A 27,355-nucleotide genomic window follows, 5' to 3' on the forward strand; every position below is an offset into this window, starting at 1 on the left:
CACTTACATTAGAGTGATGCATACTTGCATCAGAGCAATGCACACGATCAGACACACACATCAGGGTGATACACGCTTAGATCAGAGTGATGCACGTTTACAATCAGAGGGATGCACACTTACGTTCAAAGCATTCTTTGCAGCTTCTGCTTCTGAACGACTGTCGAAACTGACAAAACCTACAGGCTGGAGGAAAGAGAGACAAAAATCAAGAAAGAAAGAAAGGAAAAAAAAAAACAAAACAAAACCCAAGATCAAGAAACCCCTGTTTTCTAGGTCAAGGGTAGTGTCTAACTGAAGAACTAAGATAAAGAAACGACCACAGGCAAATGGGCAGAAGTCAGAAAGCCAATCCCAAGGAATCGGGGCCTTGTGGCTTAACCAAATTCTCGTGTGAATTGAAGGGATGGTGAGGGCAGTTCTTCAAGGGCACAGCCAAGAATTCAGAGAATCACGTTTTTAAAAAAGAAAAACAAAAATAGAGGTGGTTGGAAGGTGAGCAGCAGTGAACGGGAGACAGAGGAAAATCTGGGTTGGAGAGGTTCTAGTTTCCTAAATCAAAATCACTGTACCTCAGCTTCGTCGTCTTTTAAAATGCAAAGAGAAACCGAATCACCTTTTGGTTCACTGAAAGTGCAAGGAATATAATGACACAATGGTAAAAAGCCCTGCGCTCTCGCTGTGCACCCACAACTACAAGACAATCCTTTCCAGCTCAGAGGCAAAGCCACGCCTTTTAAAAGGCCTCCTATTTACTCAGGCATGGAAGGACACTGCTCAAAGTAACAGGTGCTGGCTCCCTTTAGATCTTTCAGTGGGCAGGCTGCCTGCAATTTAGTTCATTTCTGATACAGCAGAGGTTAGGCAAGAGGTGTTCGGCTTCGAAAATAAGAAACGTTTAGTTAATTTCTAGGAGCCTCGTCAATTACCACCTCTAAGCCATACTTTCTACACCTTACTCTATATCTTGGATTCATCTGTGGGTTTTGTTGTGGTTGTTTTGTTTCCTTTCTTTTAGGATTTATTTTACACACACACACACACACACACACACACACACACACACACACACACTGCTCTGACTGTATGTACACCTGTTTGCCAGGAGAGGGCATTCAGATCAATTAAAAATGGATGGTTGTGAGCCACCATGTGGTTGCTGGGAATTGAACTCTGGAAGAACAGACAGTGCTTTTTTTGTTTTGTTTTGTTTTGATTTTGGGAGGTTTTATTTTGGTGTTTTTTGTTTTGTTGGTTTTTCGAGACAGGGTTTCTCTGTGTAGCCTTAGCTGTTCTGGACTCACTCTGTAGAACAGGCTGGCCTCGAACTCACAGAGATCCACCTGCCTCTGCCTCCTGTGTGCTAGGATTATAGGTGTGCACCACCACCTGACTAGACATTACTCTTAACCTCTAGCCATCTCTCCAACCTGATTTTTTGTATTCTGAGACGGGTTTCTCTGTGTAGCCCTGGATATCCTATAACTCACTCTGGAGACCAGACTGGGCTCAAACTCACAGAGATCCACCTGTTGGCAATAACGGTGTGTGCCGCCGCCACCACCTGGCTTTTCACCTGTGCTTTCACAGGTCCGGCGGAAGTGTGACATTCTTATATAATCTGCAAATATTCCATGAAAAGAACTAGGCAGGAATTGTGACTAGGGCTGAAGAGATGGCTCAGTGGTTAAGAACACTGACTGCTCTTCCAGAGGACCTATGTTTGATTCCTGACACCAACATGGCGGCTTACAACTGTCATGTTTAACTCCAGTTCCACAGGATTGATGCCCTCTCTTGGCTTCTGCTGGCAATGACTATAGAGAGCTAACATACAAACAGGCAAAATGCCCTTATCATATACGTGTGTGTGTGTGTGTGTGTGTGTGTGTGTGTGTGTGTGTAAAATTTGAGGCCTATTATATATAACAATATATACATTATATAATATATATAATAAACCTTAAAAAATTATGACCTAGAACCTAGATAATTTTTTGGAAGAAACAAATTGTTCCAATGTAGCTCTTTTGGAGGCACTATGTTTATGCCTTCCGAGGGACTATGCAATTACACACCATTTTCCTATGCTGATTGCCAATCAACCTCACCTTTAATTTTGATAACACAGAGATGAAATCCTCGTTGAAACAAAAGAATATTTATTAGACTTTTATTGGTTAATAGGTAATCAATTTCAGAAGTTCTAAATTCTTACCTGTTTCGAGGTGAGCTTTATAAGAGAACCCTCATAGCCCTGAAAAACAGAGACCAAGTTCAGAAGGAAGAAAGAGAGCATCACAATCCCATCTTCCTCGAGTGAGCCCGAGCCCATCACTACATCGACTCTCTCACAAAGGCCTCTGGCATGAGCTGGGGAAATACAGACCCACACCAGACACATGGGGTGGCCTGTGTGGCTCAGTAGAATGTGCTTGTCCAGACACACCAAGCCTTGGGTTTGGCCCCCAACAAAACAAAACAGATAATAACTATATGAAAACCACCAGGAAGGGCTAAGCAGGAGAGACACAGCATTCTGCGGAGCTCTGCCGATTTCCGTGGTGGAGTCTGAGGGGGACATGAAACACTCTCCTGTGTTTCTCTTCCCCACATCCTCAGAAGTTGGAGGCCATCCTGTCTTTCTCTAGCACTCTTTCCCTCTCCCTAGATCTTCAGAGAAAACAGTGTCCTTACTTCTGGAAATATTGATGGCTGGTAGCATGCACTGACAGGTGACACGAGGAGAAAAATACACCAACTGACATGCGCAGTGTCAGCTGCCCTGGGCTGTAATTAAGAGAGGCTTGCTGGGGATGTCCCAAGGTCCTGACTTTGGAATTGGGGTTTCTGGGCCATGTGCTGGGACTAGTTTATCCTTACATTTTCCCAGCAGAAAACTGAGTTGCCAACTAGCTACTGTAAGCATTTACATCCAAGACCATGAGTGTGTCTACACAGAGAGGTCATATTCACAGCACTGTTGGGGGGTGCTGGGAAAATCAAGCCCAGGGCCTTATGCACGTTAGTGCTCTACCAGAGAGCTAGCGTATTTCCTGACCCAGTCGGGCCCTCTTATGCTCCGCACCTAGGGGAACACCCCTACCTAGAGGTTACTAAAGCTGACTTTCACAGAACAGTGTGCCTCTCCACAGTAGGGAGAGAAGGCTGTCACTAGTGCACCTTCCCAGGGAGACTGTATGTTAGACCACTGACGTTATCTTTCTTTTGTTTAGTAACATTAAAAAAAGTTGTCACATTATTTTCCCCCGCTGAAGGCCACAGTGGAACATTCATGAAGTACCTTGAATGGTCTGAAGAGCAGGTAGAGCTCTCGGGGTTTGATGTCCAGGGGCAGACCACTGACGAATAGGGTCCGGACCTAGAAAACAGCGGTAACAGGTGAGCAAGGATGTGAACAATACAGAGGCTGCTTCTTATTGCTAGTCACAGCAGACCCCGGCCTCCTCTAACAGTGCTCCCTCTACGACACGCTGAATGGAAGCTCCGTGCAATTTTAATGTCAGTTTAAAACTGTATCGTGAGGACAACACATTTTCTATTCTTTTACCCTAACCACAGCAAAAGTTTACTCAAGTAAACTTTGGTTTCTCTCGTTGTCATTGTGCCCTTTGATGGTATTACTTACCATTATCTTAATAAGGATAAAAGTATTGAGATGAAGGCAAGTAGCCCTACACAGGAGCCAGCAGGTGACCACTCTGCTTCTCTGGCTGGCTGTTTTTCTTTCTGTGTTTTATGCTACAACCAACACATACACCTTCAAGGTTCCCGCTAGGTGCCAATGACAGAAGTCACCCAGACATGTGTGTAAACATTAAACATATATGGTGGGAGACACGGAGTGCCAACTACATGTCTGATGTCTACTAAGGCAAACAACACTGCCAACATGCTTTTGGCTGAAAAACCAGAGAAAGCAAGTCAGGATGTAAACCAGAACCTAGAATAATTAATTGGTAGGGTTTTCCGAGGGAAGGGGGAATAGATAGATAGATATGAGGGTGAGGTGGGAGTGGGCAGGAAGAAAGCACAGGTGAGAGGCAAAGTGCAAGGCAGCACAGCACACTGTAGTGCAGAGTGGGCCAGACACAAGGAACCTAGCTAGGGTCAAAGCACAGGGCTCCGGCACGTGCTCTCAGGAGTGGCTACAGAATAAACATTGCTGGCTGTCCTCTTTCTTTACTCAGACGACACGATACGGCTGTGCTCCTTATTAGACATTGTGTGCAGTCGTTAACCATATGCAAACGACAAAGAGGGAGCCTATATGCTAAATTTCTAACATTGTCCAGGGTTGTGTGTACAGGGTCAAAACTCAATCGGCCCTTTTATTGGTCCAGCACAGTGCACAGTATGTCAGGCCACTGCATTGCACGTTAGCACCTCATACACGCTGCTGTTGCAGAGCGTCCTCAGAGTTCTGACTGGTTTCGTTTCTTTATATTTATTTAAACATGTATGGTATATATCTTGAAAATGTGGGGTTTGTTCAGCTTACACACACACACACACACACACACACACACACACGTACATGAAACCATCAAAACGGTGCCTCCCCTACCACTTACTGTTTTAGAAACAGTCTTGCTACACAGACCAGGTAGATCCTAAACTCAAATCATTCTTCCTCGGCACTTTGAGTACCGCCCAGGCTTACAGGACGGACGTTATGTGCCACCATTCCCTCAACACTTCCTCCCAGCCCTATTCCACCATGCCTAGGACCACAGATCTGCTCCAAAGTCAAAACAGAACCACAGGCTAGAAGTGCTGAGTGTGTCTTGGTACATTCATATTTACATAAAGCCAATTTCATCCACATTGTTAAGTCTACGAAAGGCCTTTACTGGGCAGTATTCTCTTATATAGATGTACTTACTCATTTATCCAGGAACCTGTTGACACATATAATAAGATATGATTTAATTTGAAAACAAAAAAACTCTCCTCCCACTCTTTGTTTTATGCCTCGGAGCATTGCAAATATGCTATGAGTTTCTTACACAAATGTGTGCTTTGCTGTTGTTGGATGGAGTGGAGTGGTCTAATATAGTCAATTAGGTCAAGTTTGTTGACTAAACTTATGTTTTTCCTTTCTTCTTTCACCTCTGCCACAAAGAGGGTTCCTGGGGAAAAGACGAAATTACTGACAAGCGCATGAGGGAACTCTACTATCCAGCATGGCCGCCTGCCTTCTCACGCCAGGGGGGGGGGGGGGGGGCCACGGGAGACGGGGGGGGGGGGGGGGGGGCACGACGACACACACCACTTGGGCCGTCTGACCACGACAACCCAAGCAAGAGAACTAACCCGAACTTCAAGTAGCCACCACACCCCAACTCCGTGATGAGTATGGGCTGGGCTGAAGGTCCACATAGAAACAACATAATGTGCTAACCCTCTGTTTTACAGTCAGGGCATCGTTTGCGCAGCAGTGCACAGGGCTATGGTACACATCGGTTAGGTTTGAGGAGCTCACCCAGGAAAATAACTTACATTTCTAATACTGTTCTAAAGAAAAACGTTTTATAGACTTGCTAGATAATTTATCAATGAAACTCACTAGGCACCTGGGGATTATGGGAAATAGACAACTTAATATATGGTTAAGGTTCATCTATAACATATAATAGTATGGTTTACAGCCAATATATGTGCAAAGACAGGGTGTCAGCTCGGCGAGTAAAGGCTCTTGCCACCAAACCTAACCATCTGTATTCCGAAGAGAACCGCCTCTACTTTCACATGCAGAAAACGGCACATACATAAGGGAATAGAAAAAGATTTTTTAAAAAGCACAAGGAAAAAATATACTTTGATTTGCTTCACTATCGGAGAGGGGAAATCTCTTTTAGGATACAGATACAAGGGTCTATGAATCAACTAAGAGTGGTAGAAACCCTTAGGGGTTTACAACAGCTTCTGTGTTTTCTCTTTCTATGATAATAATAATCCAATAGCATTACGCTATTTATCAGGGTGTTTGGAGTTTTAGTTTTCGAGATAGAGCTTCATGTAGCCCAGGCTGGCCTCAGACTTGCTATGCAGCCAAGGATGACCCAGAATGAACCTACTGCATCCACCTCCAAAGTACTGGGAGTACACATACTCTACACATTGTGCCTGGATTAAACACTTCAGGTTTGGGTAAGCCAGGGATTGCCTTGGTTCATTACCTGCTTTGTCCTCAGGAGTTAGAAGAGACAATATTTGTATTAACATAAATTATAGTGTTTATGAATGAAGCCTTAGGTAAATATTCTAGACTGAGGTAGGAAACTTTTGTTTTAATGTTCTAGTAAGGAACTGCCGTATATGGGAGAGGAAGAAAAACCAACTCTTGGTCCACCCAAGTTTGCAAATCACCCATAACAAAAAAGGCTCAAAACTGACTCAAACCGAAGGCAACTCAAAGGTTGGCATTTCATGTCAACAAAGACAAAATCGGCAGTTCCTGGAGTCTAGGAAAGGCTCACTCCATCCCGGAAGCCCACCGAGTTATCTTGGTGTCTCTCCCATTTTCTCCTATGACAGGACAGAGGAAGAGACTTGATAAGGGAAAATTCTTCTTGAGTATTACATTATACCTTGGCATGCAACTCAGGATACTAAGTTCAAGAGTGTGATGGTTACAGTCCTTTCCAGTCTGCCGCAGATTTGGTAAACTTAGTCAGCCTCGGTTTAAAGAAAGAAAGAAAGAAAGAAAGAAAGAAAGAAAGAAAGAAAGGAAGGAAGGAAGAAAGGAAGGAAGATTAATGAAAGGAAAGGGGGAAGGGAGGGATGAAGGAGGGAAGAGGAAAAAAAAAGAAAAAGGAGGAAGGAAACAAGATCCAGATAATTAACAAGTGGAAACATGGCTGTAAATCTCAGTTGTGCTTTTCTGTGGCAACCAGGCGAAGAGTCACAGGGTTGGAGACACAGCCCGCGGTCACGCTCTCTGTCTGGGTCAGCACATAACAATGCACTGAACGTGTGGCGTCTTTCGTAAGCCTGTGGAAAGCAGAAAGACAAGGTCCTCGCTGCAGGGAGCTCACTGTCATAAACTCACCAATCACCTATGGCACCAGAAGCGTAGCTCTGAAACCACAGTGACAGAGGTCTAATACGCCAAAACATCCCTGTTCCTCCTCAAATACCAAACAAATGTGGCCACGCGAGCTTTGTAGCAGCCCTTAATTGACCAGCCCTGTCTATGGACACAGATGTGCTGGGCACCGTGCCTTCAACATCCCAGATGTTGCCTTTATAAAAACACAGGAAAGGGCATTTCTCAGTCAAGGACAAAGAGAAGTTCAAGAGATAAAGCTGCTGACAGCTACATCCCGAAGGGGAGCTAATGGATTTCTGCCCCAACAAGGCTGAAAGATTTAACAGAAAGTGCTCTGTGTTGGACAGCTGAACATTGGTGGCTTAGACACCATGGAGCAAGACTACTGCCCAGGCCACAGCTGGGCTTTAGATAAAAAAAACCACCATGTGTTGTTCTCCAGTGACTGTGGAGTCACTTCCCCACTGGGAAAAAGACAGCCTCGTTTTAAAAGCGTTTTAGCAACTGACTTCAGAGGTCACTGTGCAAATCTGAAGCATGCCTAAATCAGAAGACTGATGACACACTTTGAAAAGACAAGGCCACTGTTTGTAACAAAGAATATTCTTTCCATGAGGAGGGGGAGATTCGGAGAGGTGAGGCAGGCTTAATTCTAGCACATGGTAGTGTACTTTCATAACCAGTGGCCACACCCGATGGACAGCTACCCAAGATTCCGTGTTTTGCTCATGGTGGCTTTAAGGACCACCTCCAAATTCTCACACTAGAGTAAAAGGCCAATTCTCACTGTCTGAAGACCTGCCGTGGTACATCTCTGCTCACGTAGTCCTCTATAAACTTCAACGTTCTCTAAATTTACCTTTTTTCTTTTCTTTTTGACAGGCTAGCTTCAAATTTACAACCCTCCTACCTCAGCCTCCCCAACTGGGATTTGCAGACATGGATGTGTACACTAGGGTTCCATGTGGCAAAACTGTATGTACTCGTGCACACAAGCTTACTTGAGTGTGTGGACACATGTGGGAGTCAGAGTATAACTTTTAGGAGCTGGTTCTCGCCTTCCGCCATGTCAGTTCTTGGAATTGAACTCAGGACACCAGGCTTGGTGGCATGTGCCTAGTCACTGGCCTGTATTTTACAAAGCCATCTCATTGGCCTATACCTATAAATGGACTCTAGTTAGAAGAAACTAGCTAGTATCACAATGAAAGGTTCTTCTTCTTTTTTTTTTTTTTTTTCAGTGTTTCACACAGTAGGAGGCACAGGGGGCGTAAGTAGCTCTGGGCTGGTTTATCAGCCTTCAAAACCCCATGCATCCAGAGGACATAGGTGTTCAAACCAGATGAACTGACTGATTTGTCCATCACAACTACACGGCATCAGTAGTTACAGCACCAGCAGCAACTCCGTACATGTGATGAGCACGCACGAGAGATTAGTGTTTGTTAGACTCTTCTCTAATAAAATTAAGAGTAAAAGCTGGGCATGGTGACACACACTTTTAATCCCAGCACTTGAGAGGTAGAGGCAGGAGCATCTCTGTGAGTTAGTTCGTGGCCAGCCAGGCCTATGACAGCCAGGGCTCATGTTACACAGAGAAAAAAAATAAGAAACAAAAAACAAAAACATTTAAAATATATATATATACATATCTATATATGTGTATACGTGTGTGTGTATGTATTGTGTATATATATGTATATGTGTGTATATGTATGTATGTGTGTGTATATATATATACACAGATACACATACATACGTACATATATGTAATAGAGGGCTAGGTATGGTGGCACACAGCGTGCTAGAATGACTGGAAGTTCACAGCCAGCCTGTCACACATGAGACGCTGCCTCAAAGAAACAAGCAAAGGTAGGGACTGTAAGAGATAAAAAAAAAGGAGGGGTGCGCAGGAAAATACCCTCTCTGAAACACCGAAAACTAACTCCATGTTCGCTTCTGGGTTTGGATTTCACCTCCCCCGCTCCACCCCCACCCCTCCTCCACTTTCCTGTTTATTCTTGATCCACAGGTTCAGGCTTACCTAGCAAAAATACCACATTTGTGGAACATGACTCACATTTCAACTCTGACCACAAGTCAGTGGGTTTTTTTGTTTTGCCGGTTGGCCTGGAGCTATGTAGCTGAGCTCAGCCTTGAACTCCTGATCCTCCTGTTCTCACCTCCTATTATATAGGGATGTACCGGGTAAGTCAGCTGTTCCCTAACACCTAAGACAAAAACAAAAACATACCAACCAAAGAAAACACTACTAGTGACTCTAAGTGCGGCCCAAGGTGCAGGACCATCCGGGTCTCTGTCAGTAAGAAAGTCTTGCTTTAAGACTGGCCCACTCCTCAGAGATCACTTTATAACACCCAGCGAGGGGCTGGGCAGTGCAAACTCTTTAGGACTGAGACAAAGATCCACTTAAGACGTGGTGCCGAGAGCGCAATTCTCACCTTAGCACTGGGAGGGCAGAGACTAGTGGATCTCTGGGAATTTGAGGCCAACCAGATCTATATAGTCAGGGTTACACAGAGGGCTCTTTCCTTTTAAAAATAAATAAATCAATAAGGAAAAAGACAAAGAAATCCCCACTTGTCTAAGCACCATCACTCTAGCAGGGCTTGGGTTGTTTCAACACTGCGAGAAGAAAGACAGACTCAGCCCCACTTACACACTGCCTATTATTCTCAGCTAACCAATGCCAAATCGTCAGCCCTGAAAGCACACACATAGGCGGAGCAGCTTGTACTTATGTATTTGGGAACACACACACACACACACACGGATAGAGACTCTCTGTGTGTATGTGTGTGTTGAAGACTATTAGCCGTGTCATTGCCAATGGTGGCTTTGTTTTGGCTTACTATTCATGGCTTGCAATTTTCACGATGAAAACTGGCTACTCACAACAATTAAAATGATCTCCCAGGCATTTGATTCTAATTACTGCCAAGTAGAAAGTGACTAGTCTCTCAAGATCCACTTTTTTTTATTATTAAATTTTTTTTTAAAGATTGTTCGATTTCGCCTATGTGTGTATGCCTACTATGTGTACGCCTGGTGCGTACAGAGGTCAGGGAGAGTCAGATAATCGTGGAACTGGAGTTAGGTGATTCTGGGGCACAGTGTGGGTGCTGGGAGCCAATCCCAGGTCCTCTGTAAGAGCAACAAGTACTTTTAACTTCTGATTCATCTCTCCACGCTCCAACTCTAGTTTCTATCTTTAAATCAATTAATTTATTTTTAATGCACATCTGGTGTTTGGCCGACATGAATGTCTGTGGGCGGGTGTTGGATCCCCTAGAACTGGAGTTACAGACAGCTGTGAGCTGCCATGTGGGTGCTGGGAATTGAACCCGGGTCCTTTGGTCTACAAAGTTGAGCCCAAGACAGCTAAGGCTACCCAGAGAAACCCTGTCTCAAAAAACAAAACAAACAAACAAAAAAAAAAAAAAAAAAGGAAAGAAAGAAAGAAAATCATATGAGGCCAATTTGGTTGTCTGCTATGCACTGTGGACAAGAAACTTCACATCTCTGTTCTGAAGTTTCTCGTCTCCAAACATGCCTGCAATTCTTTTATACTCCTCTTTTCAAGATGTGGTTTTACTTGTTTGTTTCTCTGTTTGCTTTGAGATAGGGTTTTCCTCATTGTGCAGCCCAGCTAGCCTGGAACTCAAGAGGGAGACACCTGCCTCTGCCTCCACCTCCTTCATACTTTTCTAACAGTCTTTACACGTGCTGTATGACCTGACTCTAAAATCTCATATACAAAACATTATGACAAAAGCAAATCCGGCAGAGGTAGAGAAACAGACTCCCAGACACTGCTGGTGAGTATTATCACCCCAGGAAAGGCTGAAGCTACCTTATTAAACATGCAATTACCATAGTATCTAGCAATTAACTGCCTCATGTTGAGTCACTTCCTTTTGGTTTTGGAGGGTTTTTTTTGGGGGGGGGGGGGGTGAGACAGGGTTTCTCTGTGTATAGTCCTGGCTGTGCTGGAATTCGTTCTGTAGACTAGGCTGGACTCGAACTCAAAGATCTGACTGGCCAGTGTGGTAATTCACTTCTTTGTTTTGTTTTTCGAGACAGGATTTCCCCGTGTAGCCTTGGCTGTCCTGGACTCTGCTTTGCAGACTAAGCTGGCCTCCAACTCAGAGAGATGCTCCTGCCTCTGCCTCCCGAGTGCTGGGATTACAGGCATGTGGCACCATGCCTAACTGGTGATTCACTTCCAACAAAGAGAATTAGAGAAGCCAGACAGTTAGGCCAGTGTGGCTTTCAGAGTCTCTGACCCGTTCCTTCACCCGTGCTCCAGCGAAGGAGGCAAGCTCTCGGGATGAGACTACTCTCAATAGTCCCTATAAAGAGGCTTGGGGTGCAGGTGGGGGGGGGGGCGATTGCCTCTAGCAAAAAGTTGGATCTCCAAGGCTGCTGAGGTCTTAGATAACTGCAGCCTCTACTGAAAATGTCTTCTTGCAATCTTGAGACCTTGGGCTAGATCTGAGGAGCCAAGCTGCTCCTAAATTGCTGCCTCTCATCAACTGTCTCATGTTTTAAGCCGCCAAGTATCGGGGTTTACTTTTTTAGTTGTTGCAAGAGGAAAGGAAGTTAATGAGCGGCCGGAAGGGATCTATGAAAAGAGTTCAATACTTTCTTGAGCCAGAAAAATGCTACAGAATCACACAAACCAAGAGGCTCAAACTTTAGAGTTGGAAGCCATTATGTGGAGGAGTATTTAAAAAGTCACTTTAAAGAAGCCATGAGTGTACAAAGGAGTCCAGGACAGCCAAGACTAACACAGAGAAACCCTGTCTCAGAAAACAAAACAAAACAATAGAAGTCGTGCGTGCCATTCTGGGGTATAATGGTAGAGTTGGTAGTTGCTCCAAGACCAAATAATGGGTCGGTGGCCCAAAAGGAGAGTTGAAGTTTTGCTGCATGTGCTTAAAATCGCAAAGTGATGCTGAACTTGAGGGTTTAGATGTAAATTCTCTGGGCAAACAAAAACTTAAGGTATGCCGCTGAGCTTGAGAAAGTTCATGGCCATATTAGCCCACATATGCGCCCTGCTACACTGAGAAGATTCGTCTTCACTGAAGGAGAAAGCAATTCCTGCGCCAGAAGAGGAAGCTGCACAGAAGGAGAGGTATCCCGGAGGAGAGTGAAGAAATGAGATGTATGGCACAGGGATCAATCCCATACAAAATAGATGCAGTAAGTTTAAAAATAATACAAATAACATAGTTTACAGAAACCAAGTTCATATTTTCCATGTTGTGAATGTCGTTTTCACCCATATTTCTACACACACAGCACAGGAACTGGCTCTCTCCTTCCATCTATGGGTTCCAGGGATGAGGTGGGGTCGCCAAGCTTGGCACAAATACCCTCCCCACCCGCTGAGCCTTTTTGCTAGCAAGTCTTAAACAACCTAGGCCCTTTCTAAAGCTCTACTTCCCAACTGGGAAAGAACTTTCAAAGTTGCCAGAGCCTAGGGGCATGAGAAAGATCTTTTTAGAGTGGACATGACCTGCCCGTCAGTAACGTCTGGAATCTAGCTTGCCAGCTCAGCTCTGATCGGAACACGGATGAAGATATGTGCGGGCAAAACAGCTCTTACCATGCCAGAGAGACGGCATCCTCATATGACCAAATAAAGACACGACCAACAACATTCCACACAGACAGTCCTGTCATGCCAAAGCTTTTCAATCACTCGTCCAAATGGCCGCATCTAAGCTATTGTCATTTATTCGGATCTAGTGAAGGAATTCCTAAATCGTCCAAGTATAATAAAGAACTCCATCAGAAAGCACAGAACAAAATTATGCCCGCTATTAAAAAGGATGTCTTTTTAGTATGGTTATTACCACAGTGCAACACTTTATCAAAGGTCCATGGACCAGGAGAGATAAAAATGGATCCGAAGCCGGATGTGGTGGAGCACACCTGTAATCCTAGCACTCGGGGAGGCAGAGGCAGGAGGATTGCTGTGAGTTCAAGGCCAGCCTGGTCTACAAAGTAAGTCCAGGACAGCCAGGGTTACACAGAGAAACCCTGTCTGGAGGGGGAAAATGGATCTGAACTCTACACACCTCTTGTACATTTAGCACGTCCAAGTAAAGGAGTGTCTGGACCAACAGCCTATACCTCTGAAGACCCTGCACTGATACAGCCCTTGTTTGTCTAAATAACTTTAATCTGTGCTGTGAGATACATCATTCAGTAGGAACTTTCAATTTTATGTGCGATGCTATCTTATATGAAAAAAAGCAAGCCGGGCATGGCGATGCGTGCCTTTAATTCCAGCACTCGGGAGGCAGAGGCAGGCGGATTGCTGTGAGTTCAAGTCCAGCCTGGTCTACAAAGCAAGTCTAGGACAGCGAAGGCTACCCAGAGAAACTCTATCTCTAGGGGGGAAAAAAAAAGACAGAAAGAACCAAAGAAAGGCAGTTGTCCCAGCTCATGACTGAAATTCTGTTATCCCAGAGGCTGAGGCTGAAAGAGGCAAGTTTGAGATCAGCATGGTCAGCTTAGCCAAGACTTTGTCACAAAATAAAATGTAGAAAGGTCTGGGGATATAGCTTAGTGGGGTCATATTTAGTATGGGAGTCCAGGGAGATGGTAGATCTAATAATATAAAAGACATACATCTGGGTTTCAGAAACACTATTATATCGCTTCTGTAACCTCCCTACAGACACTCCGACACACACAACAGGCATCCACTCCTTCCCGGTACGTCAGAATGGAGTCTTCAATTGTCCCACATGACAGCCCATCCATCCCAGGGCTCTACTATACCATGCTGCCTTCATTTTCCAATGAAAAGACCTTTCTTTTCATCTTTGACTTTTACTTCCTAAAAAGGCTTTCTTCTACTTTTAGAAGTCCCAAATTAAACTCTGCTTTTCCAAGGAAGGCGCTCTGCTGGTGACTCAAACGTCTCTCTTCTCTTCAGCTCTGCTTCCCCCGCTGCTGGCGCTAAGCGTAACTGGCTTTGGTTGAACGCTATCATTTCAGCTCGATATTTAGGAGCAGGTACTGCATCTTAGTCACCTGCCCTTTTAGCTCCGAGTCTTTCACTTTAAGGGTCACTTTAAGAATTAGCATGCTCCCCTGATATTTATGGACGACACAGTACTCAAGGAAAGCTTTAAGTTAAATCATTTCATTAAGATGGTCAGGATTTTTAGTTGGTAGAAAAAGGCACTCTACTTTAAATGGAAAAAAAAAAAAAAAAGGAAAGAAGAAAAGAAAAGAAAGAAAGAAATTTAAACTCATTAAATAATGTATGAAGCCCTGGCTGTTCTATGTAAACCAGCTTGGCCTCAAACTCATAGAGATCTACTGGCCTCTGCCTCCTGTACTGGGACTAATGCTGTGTGCCACTACACCCAGCTATGTATAAATCTCAACAACCTGAAAAATCTCAAGCCATATAGTATATAATCTAATCATGGATATACATGTGTAAGTAACAGATTAAAAAACACATTAGGTCACAGGACCTGTACCTGAAAGCTCATCTCTGTGTCATGTCAAGACACAAGGGTCACTCGCGTCCATGACTATCGACCAGCACAACTTGGGTCTTTCCAAGAGCTTATGTCTTGTTGAGTCCAAAAGAATGGAGTCAATATTGGAATTTGCAATATTCCAGAATATTGCAAATATTGTAGCAAAGGCTGAACCCCAATACGGTGATCAGAGTTGGGCTTTGAGGGAACGGGGCTGAGTCGAGTCTGTGGCTTAAATGGGTGGATGTAGGCCATTTCCAGTGTATGTCCGTAGTCCTTGGTCTCTTCCTGGCTGCCATGGAAACTGCTTCGCTCTATCATGGGCTCCCCATCGTAACATTCTGCCTTACCTCAGGCCTAAAAGGAGTCCAGTGGCTCAATCACACACCAGCACCTCTGAGACCATGAACTAAGGCCAATCTTTAATCCCACAACAAGCTGTTTTATAGGCATTTTATCAGTCATGAAAAACTGACTGATACAAATAGCACATGGGCCATTTAATTATAAGGAAATGGAAGCCTGGGTTCACGTCTTTAAATAACTGCTTAAGAACAACTTATCTCTGTGGCTAAAGCACAGAGACTTAACGTAAAGAAAAGGAACGGTGCGATAAGAAAGAGATGAGAATTTGCAGTTGGGTGAAGAAGCAGTGTGTAATCCCAGCCCTTGGTTGGTGAGAGCAAAAGGGTCTGGGGAGCATCTCCAATGACACATGGAACTCAAGGTCAGCCTGAGCTACAAGAGACCTCCCAGAGGGCTGGAGAGGTGGCTCAGAGGTTAAAAGCACGGACTGCTCTTCCAGAGGTCCTGAGTTCAATTCCCAGCCCCCACATGGTGGCTTACAACCATCTATGTGATCTGATGCCCTCTTCTGGTTTGCAGGTGTACATGCAGCCAGAGCACTGCATACATAATAAAGAAATAAATCTTTAAGGAGAGAGAGAGAGCGCTCCCAGGAGGAGGTGGGGATACTGTGTGTGTGTGTGTGTGTTGTGTGTGTGTGTGTGTATAGATGTATGCATATTGTGTTTCTGGTAGGATCATAGGGAGGATGGATGTATGTATGTATATATTCTGTATTCCATCATTTTCCTATTTTCAGATGTTATTTTCCTTGTAAGCAAAATGAACATTAACATGCGGCATGTTTGCATGTGTTTCAAAGAAGCAAGTATGATGTGATGTGTTAGCATACACTTGTAGAGTCTTAGAAAAACAAACAAAAACAAACAAACAAAGACCCAGAAAAACAATACTGTGGGAGGCAAGAAAAACACGGAATGAATGTCAGGGAGAGAATGAGGCCCTGCTGTCTGTGTGTGGGCAAAGCCATGTCAAGGGCCGGTGCCTCAGACCCATGGGAAACTGGTACACGTGTGTAAGCCTGACATAACGCACTGCCAAATCCTGGAGGATGCTGTGCAGTTTCCAAAAGCCACGTGACAACATCCATTAATACCCACCCCACTCAGAGGAGACTGCGGCCATTGGACTTGCCAAAGTGGTGGACGTGGAGCCAAGAGTGAATCCCACACAGGCAGGGAATTAGGTCTTTCTTAGGAGAACAGATTTTGCAATTAGGTTTTATGAGGTACTTCTGATTTTATTTAGGAAACCACGAAGTCTGTGCCTAATCGGGTGAAATCATGAACTTTCATATTATTTTCATGTATTCTTTGTTGAATTATGATGGATAAAAGAAAATATTCTTCTGAAACACTCCCTAAATTTCTGAGAAGCTAAGTCTATGTGGGGGGGGGGGCTGTTTTATTGTTTTATTTTTATTCATTACTAAATATACTGTAATGAAAGAATAATTCTTCTGAGACACTTCCTAAGTTTCTAAGAAACTAACCATTTGTGGGCTTTCTTTTTTTCTTTTCCTTTTGTTTTAGGAAGACTATTTGAGAAGCAGCCCCACTAACCAACAGGCAACTCTTAACTAATGACAGCTGAATATGTAATTCACTCACACTTGAGCATGGCTAGTGTCACACAGCGGCTTGTCAACTAGAATTAGACTCAACTGGGTAGACCTAACGGGGCCTAACATTCTTCAAGAATCCACATAAACAGTCTCACATATTACTGTATACAAGCTATTATTGAAAACGAAGACTCTCACTCTCCTCGCCTGTGTACTCTGACGAAGAGACACCAGGCCTTAAATCTCACCAGGAAATCACTATTTACATAAGAGTGACAGTGACACCAACACTGCCAATCTATAGAATATACACTGAGAAACGGGAGAATGACATGGCTGGAGGAACTGGGGAGACGCCTGTGTGGGTAAAGGAACTCTCTGCACAAGCGTGAGGATCTGAGGAAGCCCCGCCTAGAATCCTGGGGTATTAATAGGAATGGCTCAGGAGTTAAGAACACAGGCTGCTCTTCCAGAGGACCTGGGTTCAATTCCCAGCACCGACATGGCAGCTCACAACCATCTATAACTCCAGTTCCAGAAGATGTGGTACCCTTGCGCAGGTGTACATGCAGGCAGAACATCAATGCACATAAAAATAAATAAACCTTAAAACAAACAAAGAGGAAGAAAAAAAAAAAAAAAAAACACCACCCTAGAGCCCACATGATGGAAGGAGAGAACAGAGTCTTTGGACATCCAATTTGGCACATATGCTCACACAGAAAATAAAGAAATATAAAAAATTAAGCCTGGGCAACTGTACCCACCTGAAGCCCCGGTCTGTCAGGGTACAGAAAGAGGGATCCCCACGGCTTTCTGAGAAACTATCTCAAAACAATAAGGAGTAATAGAGTAGGGCAACCCCATTCTCCCTTGGCCTTTGCGTGCGTGCGTGCGCGCGCACACACACACACACACAGAAATAATTTTTTTATTTTTGTTTTCTTCAAGAAAGGGTTTCTCTGTGTAGCCCTGGCAGTCCTGGAACTCGCTCTGTAGACCAGGATGGCCTCAAACTCAAGAGATCCACCTGCTTCTGTCTCCTGAGTGCTGGGATTAAAAGTGTGTACCACCATCACCTGGTCAGAATTAATTTTTAAAAATTAAGTGATAAAAATTAAGAGTTTACTATTTCTTGCCTAGGAATGTATAGGAATAGGGGGAAAATTGTGTTAGATAAATATGCTAAAAAAAAAAAAATGCTGCAAAAAGCCTGGTGCCTGCCACACTCACACTCCGCTCTTGAAGACTGAAAAAGGAGAGTTCAGTAAGAAAAGGTCTGGGGAAGGTGCTGACGTTTTGACTAGTAAACAGTAATGGCTAAATACGAAAATGTTATTTTTAGACAGATACATACATGTTTATTTTACAAAACACACAAAATACCAAGGGCCAACTTCCCACATAATCTCTGGTGTATAAGATGACTTTTCGGTAAGATGGATGCCCACATAAGCCCTTCAGTACAAACTCGAAGAACCAGGAAGTTGGTTTGAATTAGAGGCATGAGGAACTTTGACAGTGTTCCCTCCGAGGCGTCCCTACAGAGGTCACAGGGCCACCTCTATGCACGTCTCACTATGCTGCCCTGGCTAGCCTGGAACTCACTATGTAAACAGACCCAGCGAGCCTCAAAGTCACAGAGATCCATCCGCGTGCCTTGGCCTCTCGGTGCTGGGATCAAAGGTGTGTGCCAGCACACCCAGCTCAGAACTTCTCAAAGGCCCGTAGGGAGTTGAGGGAGACCTAAAAAGAACTGCAAAGATCATGTCTATCTTGTCTAGATAAAATGTTTAACTCCCACCTAGTGATTCTCTACTGCCCCTCCCCACTATGGCTAGCATATTTTATTTATTACAAGTTGGATGACTTCTCTGTAAAATATTAACGCCTTGTACAGCCATCTCTGTGCAAACATGAGGTATTCATTCCTCCTAGCTCTCCAGTCTGGGTTTTATGGATGCTGGTTTCTGGCCACTTCTGCTTCCCCTAAGGGGCACTCATATTCTTTTCATGATAACCATGCACTGATGATGTCAAATGCCTGCCTAATTTGGTGCAATGCCACCTATACTGGGCTCTCACGGACAGGATTGCAGCCTTGCTGAGGCATCTCACAGGAGGATGACAGAGATGTGGCAGGAAAGGCACTTCACAGGGACTTGTGTGGCCACACCACTGCTCCGCTGAAAACTGCCATTTGCCAATGTGACGTTTTACTGAGCACACTGGATATGACATTGGGATGAACATATCGATAGAAAAGAAACACAAAACCAACCATTACGTACTTAGTGCCAGTCTAAGGACTGCCCTCGCTGACTTCTCCAGTGCTTAGAAGATGGGGTAGATTTGAACAATTAGCAATTTGATTTTTTTTAAAAAGAGAAGAAGAAAAAAAGCCAACAGGCTAAATGCCTCCCTGCATAAAATCTGCTGCCCCGCCTGTGTGAATGTCTCTCTCCAGTCTCTCACTTGCTCTCTTTCTTCACAGTGTATCCATCACCGGCAGACAGTTTCCTGCTGGGAAACATCAGGGAGATGGCAGTTTTCCCTGGGAAATACACTAGACCCATTCACACTTCCAAGGCCTGAAATAATGTGAGGTATTTCCAAAGAGAAAACTGCTTGAGAGGGGGGAAAAAAAGATATAATCTCTATCTATCAAGATCTCAACTCAGTTCCTGTGAAAATCATCCAGGCTTTGCTTGACAGACAACCTTCATATGACCTATATATCTAAAAAAAAAAAAAAAAGAAAGAAAGAAAGAAAAAAATGCCCACTATGCAATGAAAGGCAGCTCAGCCCGCCTAATCAGCAACAGCACCGAGTGCAGGCTCGTGGTCAGCAGCTAAAGAGTTCTTGATATGTGCCATTCTATACATGAGGCTCACTATGAAAAGGAACAGCCATAACGACTGAACATGACCCAGAGGTTTGAGCTCACGGGAGGAAGGAAAGCAAAACCTTAACCGCTAAGGGCACAGACATGCCAGGTGGACTGCAAAGACGCAGGGCCCGGGGTCTGAAATGTAACCAGCCTCTGCAACAAACCAACTTAAGGAGAAGGGAAGGGGACAAAAGCAAACAACCCGAACTGTGAGCCTACACCAGGTAGGCGTACACTTGTGATCCCAGTACTGACTGGGGAGGCTGAGGCAGGAGGATCCTTGTGAATATGGCTAGGCTAGGTAGCCAAGGCTAGAGGAAGACTCAGTATTTAAAAACCAAACAGGCTTGAGAGACTTGTTACTCTTACAAAGGAGCTGGTTTGGTTCCCACTGCCCATGTGGTCTTCAGTTCCAGGGGATCTGATGCCATATTCTGACCTCCGTGGGCACCAGGCACACACATGCTGCATCCACACACATGCAGGCAAATCATTCATTCATATAATCTTTTTGAAAAGAGAGAGACAGAGACAGAGGGGGGGACACAACGGGGGCGGGGGGCAGTATTCTGCTCTGCTGTGACATCTAGGGGTTGTAAAACAATCTGTGGGTTGTAGCTTTTTACAGCTTCATTTTTACGTGTATGGGTGTTTTGCCCGCACCATGTGCGTGTTGAGGCCAGAAGAGGGTGCTAGAAGCCCTGGAATTCATTGGGAGTTACAGACACTAGGAGGCATCATTTGGGTGCTGGGAACCCAGCTGAGTCCTTGGGAAGAGTAGCCAGTGCGCTTGATCCCTGAGCTAACCCTCCAGCCCCCTTGACCTGTGCGTCTTAAGTATTAAGATAAGGCTTTAAGCAAATAAGAAACAAAATAAAAATGATAAAAGTATTTGCTATGCTAACTATAACAATGTAAATTTACTCTTTTTGTTTGTTTTTCCTTTTTTTAAATTTTATTTTATTAATTTATTCTTGTTACATCTCAATGGTTATCCCATCCCTTGTATCCTCCCATTCTTCCTTCCCTCCCACTTTCCCCTTATTCCCCTCCCCTATGACTATGACTGAGGGGGAGTTTGTTTTCCAAGACAGGGTTTCACTTGCCTTGTAGACCAGGCTGGCCTTGAAATCACAGCAATCCACCTGCCTCTGCCTCCTGAGTGCTGGGATTAAAGGTGTGTGCCACCATGCCCAGCACAAAATAAAAATTTTAAATCCAATTTCATATGCCTCCTTTGGAGAGGAAAGTTACTTGGGAGAAAGAAACTATGTGTTAATTTATTTTGATATGGCAACCTGTCTTCCATCTGTGTCCTCAGTAATACCTCTCCTTGTTTAAAAGAAAGATAAACTGTTCCTTTAAAAAGGGTTGGAGCCCTGTTTCTAAACAGGACATCCTAGTTGACTTGAAGTGTAACTAAAAGTAAATTGTAATTTTTCATTATTTTCTGCTGAAACCAAATCCTACTCATAAAACTGTAGGCTCTGGCCCTGAGGGGTTCTTTTCATAACAATGGAAAAGTACTTTAAAGGGCCAATGCCTAAGAGACAGAGGAGTGGACAGCCTGAGCTGGCCTGCAGTCCATCTAAGCAATGCCGTGCTCCAGTGAGCACGGAGTTCCAGTGTCTCCTGGCGGGAGGGGTGGTGACATCCTCCTGTTGGGGTCCCCAGGTGAGGATGAGGTAGGAAGAAGACAGGCTGAAGTAAGAGCTGAAGGGAGCTGGACATCACTGACGCTTTGTCAGGGTAGCAGAATATGGGACCAAGGCAGGAGAGTAAGAGCGTGCTGGACAATCTCAAAGAGGAAAAGAGCTTACATATAACCAAGATCACATTGGTTTCCTTGTATTAAAAGAAAAGACAGACAGACAGACAGACAGACAGACAGACATCTCAAGAGCTACAAAGTTTGTTTATTTTCCATTTTCCACCCTGTGCTCTTCTTTCATCTCCAGTTAGATGCAGCACAACGGGACCAGGTTCAGCAAATAGAAAACCTAATAAAACGACAAGTAGCGAGCGTAGAATTAGCACAGGTCTCGGCTGCTATGCACCATGGCGAACACTACCTGTCCTTCCTCAGCATTCCCAGCTATAGGCAACATGTGATAAACCAAGTCCATTTCGACGCTCTGGAACAAGGCAGGCAAGCGAGCCAGAATGACAAAAGACAGAAACCCCTTCCTATAGTTAATCTTAGGGAGTTTTGATGAATTCAGCTGAGAGCAAATAAACATACCATCTACCACGCACTTTGCTTCAGGCACTATGGACCGCATCCTAACCCCAAGTACGTAGTCAAACTTGCATTGCTGTCCTTGTTTTCCAGGTAAGGTGCACAACTAGAAAGCAACAAAGCCTAGATAATGAACCTTGGAGGAGACCCGACTGGAGGGTCGGCCTGACACCTTCACTCGGGCCCCTTTCCACCAAATGCACTCTCCTTTCAACGCTTTACGCGCCACCTTTTTCTCTGTGCTCTATTTCCACCTGAAAAGACTAATACAAGGTAGGACAGGTGTCCCCTTGACTGGTGAGGCCACAACCTACCCAAGAGGGGATGAGGAACGGACAGGGCGGTTTAAAGTAGTACTGCTGCTGATGCTGGCATACACCTTTAAACCAAGCACTTATAAGACTGGTGAAGGTGTCTCTGTGAGTGAGGCTAGTCTGGTCTGCACAGAGGAGAGACCTCATCTTTAAAAATTAACAAGTAAGAGCTGGGCGTGGTGGCACACACCTATAATCCCAGCACTTGAGAGGCAGAGGCGGGTGGGTCTCTGTGAGTTCGAGGCCAGCCTGGTCTACAAAATGAGTCTAGTACAGCTAAGGCTATACAGAGAAACCATGTCTCGAAAAAACAAAAACCCAAAACACCGGTGAAGTAGAGCTAAAAACAAATGCAAGTGCTGGCCCTCAAGACAATGAATGGAAAAAGGACACAGGGGCTAATCGCAGAGAATAGATAACCTTCAAGCACATTTTGGAATTTGTACCTCAGTTATACAGCACAAACCAAAAAGAACACATGGGAACTTCACTCAAGCTAAATGTTACAGCAGGAAGTACCGTACACAGGGGTTACTTTTCTGGTATTAGAGCAACAGCCACTGATAAGGTAAAGTCTAGCAGTTAATAGAAAAATAACTATGCAAATGTATAGAATTAAACACCCGTTTAGTCTGTCTGCGGTGGACCTGCAGGCTGTCAGGCTTCTTACTCACTTGTGCTTGGTTGCTCTGAGAAACATGTGCATTTCCACAGGGGCAGGTGTCAAGAACAGTGAATAGAACACACTGCCGAGACAGGGAGGCAGAATGGACTAAGAGCCTTTAGAAAGCGCCTGCTTATATATGAGAGCTATTTTTAATTCATCATCATTCCAATAAAAACTCTGCACAAATGAAGAATGTGGCTGTTATGGTAACAACACTGTTTTGTAATTTCCCCTATAAATACCAAATAGCATTAAAAAAAAAAAAAAAGTAACTGGAGGGGTGAAGATGCAGTTTAGTTTGTATGACGCTAGCCCACCAAGCACAAAGTCCTGGGTTCAATTCCCACCACTGTATTAACCGGGCATGGTGGCCCAGGCCTGTAATCGCAGCAACAGTCTGAGGCCAGCGTAGAAATCCTATTTCAAACATGAGAGGTGGGGGATGAGGAAGGGGGGTGGGAGGGAGAGAGGACAGTCTAATAGTCACTGTGGGGACTGGAGCACAGCACATGCAGCTCTCTGTACCACGCATAAAAGCAAATCGCTCAGTGAAAGGCGGCTTGTCTTCCTGTGTTTTGCCTTGTTGCTGCTTGCGTTTGTCAGAGCTGGAGCTCCAACCCAGGCTGTTCTTGGGCTAGGCAAGCGCTTGACCACTGAGATGCACTCCTGAACTATTTTTTCTTAAGAAGACCTTAAGAAGTCTTTCCTGAATTAAAATTAGGAGATGTTTCCTCAACAACTGCCAAATAAGAAGAAACTCCTGGGGCTGGAGAGATGGCATAGCAGTTAAGAGCACGCACGGACTACTCTTCCAGAGGACCCAGGTTCAATTCTCAGTGCCCATATGGCACCTCGTAACTATCTGTAACTCTAATCCCAGGGGATCTGGCACCCTCACAGAGCCACACATGCAGGCAAAAACCAATGCACATAAAAATGAATAAATTTTAAAAAACAAGAAAATATTTCCTAGGGATTTGGGTGGCTTATAGTCCCAATGGCTATGTAATAGTCTTTTTCCCCTCCATGAGTAACTACAATTCAAAACTCTTACACATTTCAGTCTCAGCTGCCCATTTCCTGCAATATTTATTCTTCTAATTTCGTGTAGAAAGGAATTTCAGCTGAGCACATAATAGTCTAAACTCCCATGCTAACTGGGACCATATTGCTATGTTTTTGCCTGTGCTGTGGACACAAGGGATTATCTGTAACTTTTAGGCTATGCTTTTTAAAGTGTTTCTTTATCCTGGTGTATACAACATGATCATGTTAGCTGCCGAGCGTAAGATGACAACTACCTTTGGAAGAGAGCGGAGCATCGAAACAGGAATTCACCAGAGCTGGGGAGATAGTTCAGCGGTTAAAAGCACTGGCTGTTTCCCCAGAAGACCGGGGTTCAGCTTCCAGCACCCACATGACAGTTGATAACTATACCTCCAGTTTCAGAGAATTCAATGCCCTCTTCTGGCGTGTGTGGGCACTGCATACATGTGGTGCACATACATACATGCAGGCAAAACATCTGCCCACACATAAAATAAAAACATTTAAAAAAAAAAAAAAAAAAAACAGGAATTCATCACCACTTAGGTAGGGCGTGGAGGCAGAAGGATCGGGACTCAAACGTTCACACTCCTATGGCTATACAGCAAGTGTGACGAAGACTATACTTCAACCAACCAACCAACCAACCAAACAACAAAACAAGAGGATTAGGCTCAATGGGCAATGTATCTGGTTTGTAAGCATGAGGACTTGAGTTTGGGTCCCTAAGCCACCTAAGAGTCTGGCATGGTGGCAGCACCTGTAACCCTAGTTCTGGGGACTGGTCTATAACCTATATTATCTCAGTGTTCCACTGCCATGCCCAAGTTCAAACAAGTGTACATATGCACAGCAGGTTTGAATACTAGGACTGTCATCTCATCTTAACCCTTAGCTCACTGCGTGTGACAAATGAACATTAAGTAACTTGTATAAATCTTAAAATAGAGGGCTGGCAATATGGCTGAAATGGGTAGAGGTGCTTGCTGCCAAGTTCCGCCTCCTGAGTGTGGCCCCTGTGACCCACATGATAAAGGAGAGAGAGAACTGACTTCTGACCACTACATACGGGGTCTTTCCACTCTTGACCCTGCTTCCATTTCTTCTGAGGAGATATGTATCTCCACAAGTAAGACTTCCGGGCTATAAGGTAATCACTTCCGGTTTTCTGAGTGACCATCATAACCTTGTCATAGCAGCTTGTCCCATCTTTCATTCCTACCTACAAGTACATACAGCTTCCTGAGGTTTTATTCACATTCCAACATTTCTTAAAAAAAAAAAAATCAGTAGCCATAATTGCCAGTTAAGCCATCATAATGATCAAATAACTTTACAGCAATCCGGGGATGTACAAATGCGAGGTGTGTGTGAGCAGCCAACAAAATAGAGTCTAAATTTTTCCAGACATTCCCTACAAAGCTGCAAGCACTACTTTATGGCTTTATTTACAATACGCCTAGTACTGTGTTCACTCTTCATTGTCAGTGCTCTGCCCTAAAGATTTTCAGCCTAGGTTAAAAACAAAAGGAGGGGAAAAAAAAAGAAAGAAAGAAAAGAAACAAAAATAATGGTGCACTACAGCCATGAAAAGTGAAGATAGATGCCAAACTAGTAGGGAAAAAAAAAGCTAAGTTCAGGAAAACAGACCGTGGACAACGCATTCATTACTCATGTCACAAGAGTTTACACATAGCAGGTGAAGAAGTGCTGGGCCGTTCTTTGCCCATTAATGGAAATGCTCCAGAGACTAAAGTCAAGAAGACAGATAAGATGGCGTCTTCAATGATTCACCCCAACCCCCATGCTCCCTTTCTTTGTTTCATTTTCTTCCTCTTAACTCTGAAAGATAAACCCTCCAGAGAATGAAGGGGGGAAAATTGTTTTTAAAGTTTTTGTGTCATCAGCATTTCTTGTTCATGAAGTGAGTCTCTTAATACTGGAAGTAATTTTATCATCTGGTTCCTCTTGACAGCATACTCTTAGAGACTCTAACAGAACTAGATAGAAGAGCGGCAGTAACTTTTTACCTAAGCACATATAATGGCTAACGGTGTTAAACAGTGCGTTCTGGGCCTAAGTATACCACCTTCTCACAATGTCAAGCTACCGTGTGACAGTAGCATCTAGATTCCTTGCTCCTAAGACCCAGAGAGGTGGAGAAGAGCAGCTTTCCTACTCTGCGCCTCACTTCAGAGCTCATTTCCTCAGCAAACTCTCACTCCGGCATCTCCAGTGTGGGTCTGGCTGTGGCGCCTCACCCTGTTTCGGTAAACTTGAGTCTTGCAGCCTTTCCCCTTACAGCTCCACCCCAAGTCGGACTGGAAGGCTTTCTTGTTTGGTCACAGTGCGATTGATTCTCCTGGGACCCTCATCTCAGCCGTAGTTTTTTCTCTTTCTCTGGGCCCACAAGGGCAGGGCTGCAAGACCGGAAACGGAAACCTGGGGCAGCAGCTGCACTTCCGGCAACAGCCTCAGAAGCCGCCAAGGCCTCCTGTCAGGCCAGCACTTCTGGCAGAACACGTGAAGCCAAGGCGCCTGTAGCGGGTCTAACTTTCTCCTACGCGGGTTAGGTAGAAGGGCCATGGGCCCTGGTGGCTGTGACTGGAAGCCAGGCAAAGCTTCGATGGTCAGGTCGTCTTCTAGTGGACACCATGCTGCCTGTCATTAACTTCACTCTATTGACAGGCAAGTCCAATGCTCATATTCCTTAATCTTCCTTGAGCAAGTTTCTCTGACCAAGTTATTTAAAAACCTGAGGTGATGGCGCCTGGCACTGTAGCACATGCCTTTAATCCCAGCACCAGGAGGCAGAGGCAGGTGAGTTCCAAGCCAGCCAGGACTGCTACACGGAGAAACCCGTTTCTAAAGTCCAAAAACAAGCAAGTAAACACAAAAACAACAACAATGGTGTTCTTAGGCCTTGCAATAGTAATTACTGTCAACTTCCTGGTCCCATTACTATATTTTCCTTGACTACACAGAAAAGATAGAAGACAAAAATGTCCATGTACTGTATATCTGATAAAGGTTATAGGAACCATCCTAAAATTTGGAAAGAAAACAGAACAAAACAATCATTTGAGCCAAGCGTGGTGGTACACACCTTTAATCCCAGCACTCGGGAGGCAGAGGCAGGCGGATCACTGTGAGTTCAAGGCCAGCCTGGTCTACAAAATGAGTCCAGGACAGTCAAGGCTACACAAAGAAACCCTGTCTCAAAAAAACAAAAAAACAAAACAGGCATTTGGCTCACACCTTTCCTGGCCATATTATTTTTAGAATCACGTTCATTTCTGTTCTTTTTACCAAAAGCCAGGAGATGATTTGTCAGCAAGCAAAGGGAAAGACGGGAATGAATAATAAATAGCTAAAATTATACTCCAAGACAAAATTGTGCAACAGATAAATCAACTCCTGTGTTAAAAAAAAAAAAAAAAAAGTTCTATAAAAAAAGGTTCTGAAACAGAGTTGAATACAAAACTCATCTGAAGTAAGCTTGTAAGCTTGTTTTTCCAAATGTCATACTGATAAAATCAATCCTAATGTGTTGACCTACAATTGGGACAACTCCAGGTCAAATTGCTACATATCTCATGACAAGGGAGTACGACATTTAAAGGCTCATTATTCATTCTGTTACGTTTATGAAATATC

At 44.3% G+C, this 27,355-nt stretch overlaps 1 protein-coding gene across 5 annotated transcripts in view; it reads right to left on the bottom strand.

Annotated features, from left to right (window-relative positions):
• Positions 1-27,355, bottom strand: part of Rbpms (RNA binding protein, mRNA processing factor) — a 152,881-nt gene that overhangs the window by 85,350 nt on the left and 40,176 nt on the right. For all 5 annotated transcript variants that reach the window (XR_007833245.1, XM_051169399.1, XM_051169400.1 and 2 more), the window contains exons 2-4: positions 3,305-3,382; positions 2,219-2,257; positions 124-186 (exon numbers count right to left, since the gene is read on the bottom strand). Coding sequence is in view for 4 of the 5 variants with exons in the window: in XM_051169399.1 (XP_051025356.1) it covers positions 124-186; positions 2,219-2,257; positions 3,305-3,382 (180 nt within the window). In the remaining variant the exon portion in view is untranslated. The remainder of the gene's footprint in view (positions 1-123; positions 187-2,218; positions 2,258-3,304; positions 3,383-27,355) is intronic.

The sequence above is a fragment of the Acomys russatus genome, chromosome 27 (assembly GCF_903995435.1).
Source record: "Acomys russatus chromosome 27, mAcoRus1.1, whole genome shotgun sequence".
Taxonomy (NCBI): domain Eukaryota; kingdom Metazoa; phylum Chordata; class Mammalia; order Rodentia; family Muridae; genus Acomys; species Acomys russatus.